We start from the raw sequence: 12648 nt of genomic DNA on the forward strand, positions 1-12648 counted from the left end.
ATCCATAAGACTCCAGTGGTTTAATCCATGTGTTCTGAAGCAATCCAATCGATTCTGAGTGAGAACAGACCAAAATGTAACTCCTTTTTCCACTATAAATATTGTAATTGCAGTTTCTGTGCACGATCATGATTTCAACCTCAATTACGCATGCGCAGAGCGCTAGATGGCGCTAAAATCATGACCTGCAAGAGGTTTGTGAGCTTGTGAAAGAAATGTCAATTCCAAATTAAGTTAATAAAAATTACTATTACACTGCACTGATCTTAAATGTATTGATTTATTAAAACAGGCATGACATATATTGTAATATTTTTAAAAGGTTAGAACTACTTAGAAATTTTAGGGGGTACTCCAAGTAATATTGAGGATGGGGTTCAACCATGGAGCTATAACATAGCGTTCAATGGACAAAAGGGTTGAGGAAATCCCTCAGCTCTAGTGTTTGTTATTGCATAAGCACACAGCGCCATCTGCTGGTGGGATATCAGATTGTTTTCTGTTCCATAATATAAGCGTAGTAGAATGTCAGCTTTGACAGTGAAATTCAAAATGAATATGTGCCAATAAGAACAAGTAATACATAAGTAAATGAACAAATATAGTTGTGTCAGGATGTGAATTTGGAAAACAAGAAGGAATTTCTGAAATTAATAATAATAATAATAAATACAATTTTAAATAATGGTAACTGTGTTACTTTATGACTTTAAAGGGTAACTTCAGCAAGGGCAAGGTTCATAGAAGGATGACTAAAGAGACATAACTTCTTAAATGTGTATAAAAACAGCTGTCTTGCAGGATATTTTGGTTTATTTTTTGACTGCAGCTGAGGTGAACAATGACAGGCACGGAAGCGAAGGTGGGGGTGTCGAGACGATTACTGTCAACAACACACACACACACACACAAAACCTCGTGAGCTACCTTCATAGACTGCATTTTTATACAGTTTTACGCGTTGCGTGATTACATTTCTGTTGCTGTCTTGGTTGGCATCCAACTAGGTTAGAGACACATCCCATGTTTACTTCCTTGACATTATCAGCTGTTGATATCAAATCGTGGCTGAAACATCATTCCAAGTCAATGCATGCAGTCTCATGAGAGGAGCAGCTCTATGACCAATACTTTTATACATATATAAATTCTGATTCATTCAGGAGGAACCGCTCCACAGAGTCTAAATTCAGCCCTGGATATCATTCGAGAGAGCCGGTGAAAGTCACAGCAGATCTGGTGTGGATCATCCCCTGCCACCGCTATGGACTGGTTGATGGGGTGAGTTTGATCAATTAATTATTATAGTAGCAATTCAAAAATGTCATGCTTACTGGCGTAATGATATGCTAATAAACCAACATCACATTTTAAACTCGAAAGCGTCATGGTAAATAAAGTTCATTATTGCAGTATACTTTCACTTTTGGCTCAGTCAGACTTGTTAAGTTAATGCGAGATCTGGACTCTTCCCTCGTTCATTTAATAAAAGCAAATATCACAGTTTCACAGTGAGGCGGTTGCAATGGAAGTGAATGGGGCCAGTTCAGAAACATTCAAATACACACCGTTTCAAAACTATAGTCACACGACTTAAACTCTATACATGTTAACATGATTTTAGTGTGAAAAAATCAAGGATTTACATGCAGTGTTAAGGTGTTTGATCGTTACATTAAGGCAGTTACAAAGGAAATGAATGGGGCCAGTGAGTAAACATTAAGAAACACACTGTTTCAAAAGTATAGACATGGGATGTAAACATTATATGTGAAAAGGTGATTGAATAACATCTCTTACTACCCTTATCTGTGTAAAGTTATAGCCAATATTACAACACTTGTTGTCATGCCGACATCAGGCCAGTAAACTCTATAGAGGGAAGAGTCGATTATATATATATATACACACACACACGGTACTGTGCAAAAGTCTTAAGCGCATAAGATGTTTCACAAAAGCATTTGTCTTAAGATAGTTATTTATATTTTCAGCTTTAATGTGTCAGTAGGAAATATAAATATTAGACTCCCAAACATTACTTTTGCAAATAGAAAAGATTAGAATAGGAGAACAGGGAGCCCTGCAACAGATGGCATAGCCCTCACAAAGCCCCCCACTGAACACCGTGTCAGTCTGAGATTACATGAAGAGACAGAAGCAATGGAGACAGCCTAAATAGATAGAAGAACTGTGGCGAATTCTCCAAGAAGCTTGGAACATCCTATCTGCCAACAACCAAGAAAAACTGTGTCCAGGTGTACCTAGGAGAATTGATGCTGTTTTAAAGGCAAAGGTGGTCACACCGAAATATTGATTTCGCTTTTTTATGTTTACTGGACTTTGTATGACATTAACTGATAAATGAAAACTATTTATGTCATTATTTTTTTAAGAAATCCATGTTGATTGAGCTTAACTTGTTTTGAACCTGGAACATTACTTTAAGCTGGATGAGATTGAGATTTGTTAGGCTATATCGGTAGCTCTAGCAGACAAAAATTTACAGAGCTTGGATCTGGTTTTCCAACAAGTGAATGCTGAACTTTGAAATTAGTGGAATATAAACTCTACTCTTTGACTGGATTGAACTGAACGGGCCCCAGATCAATCCGTATCTCTTCTGACTCATGGCCAAGATATAATGTCATAGATCTCCCATGCAGATCTGTGAAAAGTGTCCAAAAAATGTTAGGCTAATGTTAAAAAAAAAACAAAAAAACAAAACCTAAACCTAAATAGATGATGACATTTCCCTCTGCTTGTGCGGCTTCCTTCGTGACATCCTGCTTCATGAGAAACAACACCCTGACCTGTCAGGTTATTTTTTGGTTTAAATCAAGAACCAAGGCTTCTAATATATCTACCAATAGAGTAGTTTTACATTAAAGGAATATTCCGGGTTCATACAAGTTAAGCTCAATTGACAGCATTTATGGCGTAATATTGATTACCATAACAATTTATTTCGACTTATTCCTCCTTTTCTTAAACAACTTTACAGCTCAAATAATACTTGAGTTTTAACAGAAGTATTAATGCAAGTGTTTTTTTTTTATTTTTATAAAATTATAAGCTTCACATTTCTGCTTTTAAACCCTGCAAAAATTGGCCCGATTCACTTCCATTGTAAGTGCCCCACTGTAAACTCAATTTGTGCTTTTTTTTTACAGAAAAGGAGGGACAAGTGGAAATGATTTGTTGTGGTAATCAATATTATGCCACAAATGCTGTTGATTGAGCTTAACTTGTAATGAACCCGGAATATTCCTTTAACTAGTGGAAACTTCAGAAGTCATTTAGTGTTGCTGGTTTGTGACAAAACATGCATCCTATTTATAGGTAAGGGGTGTTAGTTCCTGTGGTTTCACCGACATTTAATTTTGATGCAGTCTGTCTGTTTTGTTTAGACCAGTTGAGTTTGCCTTATTGCATCCCAACAGGTATATTATGTTATTATGGCTGATATTGTCAGCTAATGCACTTATACTTTAATCCATCTGTAAAAAGTAAAAATTGACTTAAATTAACTTTTTTTTTTCCTAGGAAAGCTGTCATATGTGCTGTAGATCATGTCCATTGCCACAAACCATCCCATTCATTTAAAGGTGTAGTTCACCCAAAAATATTTTTTCTGCTGAACACAAATGAAGATTTTTAGAAGAATATTTCAGCTCTGTAGGTCCATACAATGCAAGTGAATGGTGACCATAACTTTGAAGCACCAAAAAGCACATAAAAGCAGCATAAAAGTAATCCACACGACTCCAGTGGTTAAATCCATTTTTACTGAAGTGATATGATAGGTGTGAGTGAGAAACAGATCAGTATTTAAGTTTTTTTTTTTCTTACTATAAATCTGTACTTTCACCCGCCCTCCTATGTTTGTTCAGGAAAGGCCATCTACTTTTATTTTTTGTCAGTTTGCATTCTTCGTGCATATCACCACCTACTGGGCTGTTGTGCAAATATTATTTATTTATTCTTTTCCTTTCCGTTATCCATCCCTTTTTTTAATGTTTTCCTCCCTGCCCAGTAGGTGGTGATATGCACGAAGAATGCGAATTGGCAAAAAATAAAAGTAGATGGCCTTTCCTGAACAAACATAGGAGGGTGGGTGAAAGTACAGATTAATAGTAAAAAAGGACTTAAATATTTATCTTTTTCTATCCCACACCTATCATATCAATTCTGAAGATATGGATTTAATCGCTGGAATCGTATGGATTACTTTTATGCTGCCTTTATGTGGTTTTTGGAGCTTCAAAGTTCTGGCTACCATTCACTGGCATTGTATGGACTTTTTCTAAAAATCTCTATTTGTGTCTAGCAGAAGAAATAATGTTAAAAAAAATGATGACTTTCTTGAAAAACCCTCTTATCTGCTGTTGCATTGGTCAAAAAACAGACCTTCCAAAAAACTTACACTATTGGTTGAACCAATCTTGCTATGTCGGGCTGGTTGGGATGCTCCAACAGTCAACAATACGGAAACATAAATATTTCAAATTGGATTTATTGAATTAGGTAAGACAGTGTAAAATAAACTGCATGAGCAGGTTAAAAGTTGAGATCCTTGTCTTGCCAGTTATGATTGCAAAAATTTTGTTGGATTTGCAAAGATTTCATTATTTGCTAAATGTTTGGCTGTAATGTTTGTCCCTCAGAAGTTAAAGAAGTTAAATTCTCATTTGGCTTTCAGTTTAAATATTTGGTTTAGTTTTGGGCCTAGAAACTTGGAATAACCAAATGCAAGGTAAAACATTTAGCCAGAAAAGTCATTTGAAGAGGTGCTCTTTGCCATCATTCTGTGAGAGATTGTGCATGGCTTCAACCTCTTGTTTCAGAGAGCAGGTCAGGCATTGTCAGGCATTCCTGTGGGTTTATGCCATCATCTGCTGGTTTAACAGGTCTAAAGACACACTGACCATACATACACATTCCTGACTCATTACATATGCACCCTCCCTTGAACTGCTGTTGCTGTTTTTGTCTGTTTTGACCACTTAAAGCATCATGTTGGTCATTGCAGACAGGTGGGCCGAATCATTTTCTGTATTTGAGTTCTTACGTGAGTGACATTTCGGCTTCTTTTTTGTGATTCACCCAATATTCTGGCAGAGGAATGGTTGAATTGTGTTACTCAAACTTGCAACTGAGGTTGTCATTAAAGACAACATGATGGGGCCTGGGCAGCTCAGCATGTAAAGATGCTGACTACCACACCTGGAGTCACAAGTTCGAATCCAGGACGTGCTAAGTGACACCAGTCAGGCTTCCTAAGCAACCAATTGGCCCGATTGCTAGGGAGGGTAGAGTCACGTTGGGTTAACCTCCTCATGGTTGCTATAATGTGGTTCTCGCGCTCGGTGAGGCTCGTGGTGAGTTGTGCGTTGATGCCACGGAGAATAGCATGAAGCCTCCACACTCAACAAGTCACATGATAAGATGCGTGGATGGACGGTCTCAGACGCGGAGGCAACTGAGATTCGTCCTCCGACACCCGGATTGAGGCGAGTCACTACACCAGCATGAGGACTTAGAGCGCATTGGGAATTGGGCATTCCAAATTGAAAAAAAAAAAAAGACAACATGAAAATAAAGAGTATTCACAGTGTGTTTAAAGAATACTGCACCCAAAAATGAAATTTCTTCCATCATTTACTCACCCTCATGTTGTTCCAAACCCATATGACTTTCTTTCTTTCGAGGAACACAAACAGAGATGTTCAGCAAAATGTTTTCCATATAGTGAAAGAGAATGGGGACGAGTGCGAGTTAAAAAAAAATGTTCCAAGACTTCTTTGGCCATATGATAGGTTTGTATGAGGAACAGACCAAAATGTAGTTATTCACTGAAAATCTTCCCTGAGGTATAAACGTTCAAATCGCAACACTTTTGCGTATTGAAACTAAAGGAATTTTCTTTCATTTTACCCTTTAACTTTCAATAATGTGATGCAATTTCTGAGTGAAACAGAATATTCTGCTGGACATATTACAGGATGTGACTTGATTTCATCTGAGATTTGATTGGGGCAAAACATGTTAGGCTATAATACTATTGGTTAATAGTATTTTTCCCGACCATGCAACTCCAAAGGTTGGAGACTGTCAAATATGTGCTTCGAGAACCTTATTTTGTGTGGTGGCAGTTTGACCTCCCTGCTAGCATTTTCTTTTTTGATACATTGAAGCTGTTGGCTTCAAGGAGGGCACCTAACACATAGGATGGAGATTAGAACTTTTATTTGAGTGGAAACTTCCACTATGTAGAAAATAATAGCGATTACAGAAAGGGAAGGAAATAGTCTCCACGGGGTGGAGGGAGCCATTGTTTGCAGACCAGTGCTTTATGGGAACTGTGTCAAATTTTACAATAGCCATGACATTCAAGGTCAAGATTTTATGACTGGTCAACATGAGTGATTGAAAAATCAAAAGAAAAAAATAAATACTAGACTGTTGGAACCAATAAGATGTTTTTTTTTTTTTTTTTTTACATTGTGACATCATTTTCATGACAATTAAGCACCCACTTCATGTTTGCTACAGAGTTTTTAAAATCAAATTCAAGACTTTTTAAGACCTTTTTCAAGACCTGAACAAATCAAATTAATACTGTATCCCCATATATATATATATATATATATATATATATATATATATATATATATATATATATATATATATATATATATATATATAATCACATTAAAATTAGTTTATGTACAGTTATATAAATAAATACAAATTAGAGGTCTACCGATAATGTGTTGAAAGGCAATTAATCTGCCAATCATTTTTTTTAATTGGTATCCTATATTTAATGTTCCTAGTCTTTTCTTCCTGTGATGGGGAGGGCTAGACAGAGGCTACAAGAGTCTAAATTTAATTAAATTCCAGATGCAGGGGAAAAAAGATTTGATTTATAGTGTGGAACTTTTAACTGGAAAGGCTGAAATACACCGGGGACTCTTATTTTGAAATGTATGCGCTTCATTGCTTCCAGCTGCTCATTCATACAGATAAGGGAAATAAAATGGATACTCCTACAGTCATCTACAACATATTTGTAACGTATCCACCGGACTCCCTCTCCCTCACCATCAGTCACCTGCTCTCACTCGCCTGAGTTTTAATCATGTACACCTGCAGCTCATTATCACCTCATTTGGACATGCACTTAAACCTCAATCTCATTCTCAGTCAGGGTCTAGCCTTGTTGAAAGTTCCTTGGACTCACCTTTTGCTCTGCTGCAGTAGTGAACTGCTTATCTGTTTTTTTTACTTACCTTTTTGTCAACGATGTGCTCTGGATTTGCAATATAAGTGATTCATGTGAACCTGTGTTTTCCGTATGGCTACTTACCAGTGTGAAACTTGCCTGATAATCCAGGATCGGCTCAGACTGTACTAAATATGTGACTTTGAGAACTCTGAATGTATTTATGCCTTGATGTTCTGACCTGCTCCTCAGTTTATGGAAGTTACACACCTTAGACCCTGTCAGAAGTTTGTGTTCCTAGTGTTGGCATGTATTGATCTGGAATTAACTATCTGTGTCTTCTGCCTATGTTCTCTGTTAGATTAAAAACTGTGTTCAAAAGACTATATACCTTACCTGAATACTCACTTAATGCTACTTACCTGTCTCTACTGTGCTCAGTTCAATAAACTCCCGCATCTGGGGTCATCTCAGCTCCCGAGTTGGTGTGTCGTTAAAGTATTACAATATAAACAATTAAAAGTAAACATTGTCATATTTCATCATATCATCATCAACAGTCGATCATTAGTGATCACTTGTCATAAATTTCCGATATGGCCTAATGATTAGTGATGGGTCGTTCATGAACGATTCGTTCATTTTGAACTAATCTTTTATGTGACTCAGAAGAACGAGTAGTCTCAGAGAGTGATTTGTTCATTTTGTGTTGGCTGCGCATGTGCATTGCGCAACCTCCGTTCGTTTGTTACGTGAAAACCGCATAGGCACTGTACAGGAAACAGAAATTATTAGTTCACCTCTCGAGTCTTCTGGTCCAAATCATTCGTTCTTTTGTCACGTGACAGTCATATACGCTATGCAGTGACAAAAGAACGAACGACTCAGACAATAAGGTTCCAGAGGTGAACTAATCTTTCTGTTTCTCATAATTTGTTCTTGGCTGCATTATCAATTTTTCCTTATTGGGACTATAATCAAAGTTTGTGTAAGTAGACGTGTTGGGGGGTATTTGGCTATTGAAAATGTAACATTTTAATTTAATTCTGCTCAAATGAACAAAATGTACTAAATGACTTGAATAAAGATTTGTTCATTTTGCTGACCGAGACTCAAAGATTCAAGTCAGTTACGAACTGCTCTGCAACAGCTGGAAACACTCCCAAGCCCCCTGTGTACTTGGAGAAAATACAACATTGTCGCATTTTTACTCTGAAGGACGCAGCGCATGCATTTATTTAAATCGTATTCTTCTGAAGTTTGATTATCACATTAGGTCATATCACGATTCCTGTCTTTCCACCCCTAAATTTAAGACCTCTTTAAATAAAAATTAAGACTGTTGTTGTATCATTTAAGACTTTATTACCTTACATTTCAGAAAACTGAATTTAAGACATTTTAAGGATCCATGGGATCCTTGCACTTTCACAATTATAATTATTGTAATGCAAAAAAGTAGGGCTGAACAATTTGGACAAAAATCGAATTGCGATCAATTTGAAAAAAACAAATTGCGATTTGAACTGCGATATGATAAACATAAAACAAAAAACGTGTGATTTCCTTTTAAGCAACACAATAGCTTTTCATAATTTTTGGAAACCCAGTCAACTTGAATTTTATGTTATTGCAATAATAACATTACGTTAAGACATTGTTATAGAAATATATTATTGTATAATAATAATTATCATTATTACTATAATTTATTATTTAATAGTAATGTATTTCTTTAATAATTCTTAACTTATTATGCAGTCCCGGTAAACCCTCAAGCCTTTATTCAAACCAATTTCGGCAGAAGCTTTTATTTTGAAAACTGAAGGGACAGAAGTTTCTGTTGTTTGGAGTTGACAACAGCCTTTTAATGCAGTGAAATGCTCTCATCTGCTTTGCTGTCAACAAATACCCACTCTCATGGGGTTATTTTAAACGTGTATAGGAAATTGTAGTGGCCAAACATAGAGGTATGTGGAATTACACAAATGTGCAATTAAAGTAAATCTGGGGCGCTTTAAATATGTCACTCAGGGCACCAGATAGAAAGAGTTTGTGTGAATGGAGCACAGAACTGCTCTGAAACCACATGTGTAATACAATGATCCTGTTGTATATAAGAAAGCACTACACACTACAGACAATACAGCCGTTCACATAGGCGCAGCACAGCAGGCAGTACGTTGAGACTATTTATTTAATAAAATCGCAGCCCAGACGTGGTTTGAAAATCGCACTGGATCATATCGCTATTTCGATTTTATTTTGGTTATTCGTTCAGCCCTAAACAAAAAAGGATTTTGTACAGTATGTATATTAATAATTGAGTCATTTATTATAGTATTTATTGAACTGCCTTTAATTGCAGTGGCAAGAAAAAGTATGTGAACCCTTTGGAATTACCTGCATTTATGTATAAATTTGTCTTAAAATCTGATTTGATCTTCATCTAAGTTACAATAATGATCAAACACAATCTGTTTTAACTAGTAACACACATTATTGTATTGTCCTTGTACATATTGAATACACCATTCAAGCATTCACAGTGTAGATCGGAAAACAATTCGTGAAGCCCTATGCTAATTAGAGTCAGGAGTTGGCAAACCTGGCATCCAATTAATGAAATGAGATTGGAGGTGTGGGTTAGAGCTACTTTGACTTATAAAAAGCACTCAAACATTTTAAGTTTGCTATTCACAAGAAGCATCTGTTGACGTGGACCATGCCTCTCAAAAAAGAGATCTCGGAAGACCTACAATCAGGAATTGTTGCTTTAAATAAAGCTGGAAAGGGTTACAAAGTTATCTTGAAAGGCTTGGATATTCATCTGTCCACAGTAAGACAAACTGTCTGTAAATGGAGACGATTTAGTACTGTGGCTACCAGGGCCGGATTAAGACTCCTGAGTGCCCCTGGGTATGAATTTATGTAGTGCCCCAAACCTACACCCCTAAATTCAGACCGAAGATGTAAATGTTGTCAGCCACTGACTGCCAAATGAGACAAAGTTTAATTCTTGCAGGGGGTGCTTGATGGCTCATAAAATGAATCATTCATCTGCATTTATATCTATAAAGTTTTATATCTCATTGGAGACATTTTTATGCTGGATAGTTATTTTGAATAAAACTTGATAATTTCAAGGATTCATGCCTGTGAATGTAAATCCCTTTCAGCAGTATCTATAAAAGCATTTGTAAAATAAATGACTGTGATTGGTCCATCCTATTCAGGTAAAAAAGAACCCTAGAGTGACAGCTAAATACCTGAATAAATAATTGGAACTGGTTAATATCTGTTCATGAGTCTAATATTTGGAAAACATTTAACAGGCATGTTGTCCATGGCAGGACACCACGAAGGAAGCCGCTGCTTTCCAACAAAAACATTGCTGTGTGCCTGAAGTTTGCCAAAGACCACCTTGACACTCCACAACGCTACTGGAAAAATGTTTTGTGGACTGATGAAACTAAGGTTGAATTGCTTGGGAAGAACATGCAGCACTATGTATGGGATAAAAAGTGCACCACATACCAACATGAAAGCATCATACCAACATTGAAGGGTACGGTGGAGGGAGTATCATGATTTGGGGCTGCTTTGCTGCTTCATGGCCTGGACTGCTTGCCATCGGTGAGGGAAAAATGAATTCCCAAGTTTATCAAGATATCCTACAGGATAATGTCAGGGTGGCTGTGCACCAGCTGAAGCTCAGTAAAAGTTGGGTGATGCAGCTGGACAATGAACCTAAACATCAAAGTATATCCACTACAGAATGGTTTCAAAAAAAGAAAATCCACCTTTTGGAGTAGCCCAGTCAGAGCCCAGACCTTAACCAAATAGAGATGCTGTGGAATGACCTTAAGAGAGCCGTTCACACCAGAATATGGCTGAGCTGAAGCAGTTCTGTAAGGAAGAATGGCTCAAAATTCCTTCTTAATGTTGTGCAAGTCTAATCCAAAGCTACTGGAAATGCTTGATTAAAGGTATTGTAAACGATTTTAGCCATTCTAACTTCCACGAGACTGAGCCGTTGATTAGCCACGCCCCCTCTTTCCAAAACACGGCACCTATACCATTAAAAACCGACACAAAGCATGTTCCCAGGGTTGTCAAACACAGCTCTACAGAAATCTCGACCTCAACTGACAAATTATGAGTCAGAATATGGCATTAAGCCTCAAAAGTTCGCTGCAGCTACAACACTACTAGAACGCAAAATGATTGACAGGGAGAAAGTGTCGGAGACCAGGGGACGCATTCACATTTTTGTTGCCATTTACAAAGTCTAGTGATGTCACAGAGACACTTATTTCATTAATATCTTTCAGGGAGTAGGACATTTTTTGCATACCTTTCCATGAAAAAAATCGCTTACGCACCTTTATGATTATTGCTGCCAAAGGCGAGTCGACCAGTTTTTAATTCCAAGGGTTTACTTACTTTTTCAACAGCACTGTGAATGTTTAATGGGATGTGTTCAATAAAGACATGAAAGATTATAACTGTTTGTGTGTTGTTAGCTTAAGCACATTGTGTTTGTCTGTACTTGTGATTTTGATGAAGATGAGATCACATTTTACATCCAATTAATGCAGAAAACCAGCTAATACCAAAGGGTTCACATACACACAGTATAGTTGCCACTGCATGGTGTTCTTAATAAAGAATAATTTTGTCCAGGCAGGATTATTTTTATTAATGTATTACAGTATTAAGAGTCTAATGAGAATTACGAACAAACAAATTCCAAATTCAAAACTAAAACATTAGTATGCAGTACAGTAATATGAGTGAGTTTTTTGCATTACAGTAATGAGAATATGGCGGACATGTTCTTATTTGTCATGAACAATGAACATTCACAATGCAAAAAAATCAAAAAAATAATAATAATATCTTGATGGTACTAAAAATAGGCTTCGATTAGTTTCTTTTGATTTTGGGGTGAAATATAACCTTTTTGTGTGTGATTCACATGCTTTTAACTGGCGTCAGAAAAGTACAAAAGAAACTGTGATTTGTTTGTCTTTTGAATTATGTTTTTAGTCAGAGTATGTTTGATTACATAAGATACATTTTTTTAATTGTTTTGATGTTTTTCACTTACAGTGATTTGTATTGTCCTCCTTAAAGGTCTTGCCCTGTCCTTGTGCTTTGTACATGTTTTACTTGGCATGACAGTTTTCTTGCAAATACTGTACACAACCGACAGTGCCAGTAAATTTCAAAACATAAAATTGGGTAATATTGAATTCCCTCACTGATTCTTGAGATAAGGGACAAAACATGTTTTAGATCTTATTTTTATTTTTTAATACTACATTAATTTTAAATGGATGTATTTGTAGATGGAGGTCTCAGCTAATGAACCATGTAAGGGTTATAAAACGTATAAAAATAAGGTATATAAAAAA

The 12648-nt window shown here is 36.5% G+C and overlaps 1 protein-coding gene across 2 annotated transcripts in view; it reads left to right on the forward strand.

Annotated features, from left to right (window-relative positions):
- The first annotated feature begins 965 nt into the window (after positions 1-965).
- LOC127436196 (MOB kinase activator 2-like) overlaps positions 966-12648 on the forward strand; it is a 72689-nt gene continuing 61006 nt past the window's right edge. Inside the window, exons 1-2 of one of the 2 annotated variants that reach the window (XM_051690211.1) lie at positions 991-1007; positions 1164-1281. In XM_051690211.1, coding sequence (XP_051546171.1) covers positions 1265-1281 — 17 coding nt within the window. In that variant the 5' untranslated portion in view covers positions 991-1007; positions 1164-1264. Of the gene's footprint in view, positions 1282-12648 lie in introns of both variants that reach the window. The other variant, XM_051690210.1, reaches the window with a different exon arrangement.

This window comes from Myxocyprinus asiaticus, chromosome 46, assembly GCF_019703515.2.
Source record: "Myxocyprinus asiaticus isolate MX2 ecotype Aquarium Trade chromosome 46, UBuf_Myxa_2, whole genome shotgun sequence".
Taxonomy (NCBI): Eukaryota; Metazoa; Chordata; class Actinopteri; order Cypriniformes; family Catostomidae; genus Myxocyprinus; species Myxocyprinus asiaticus.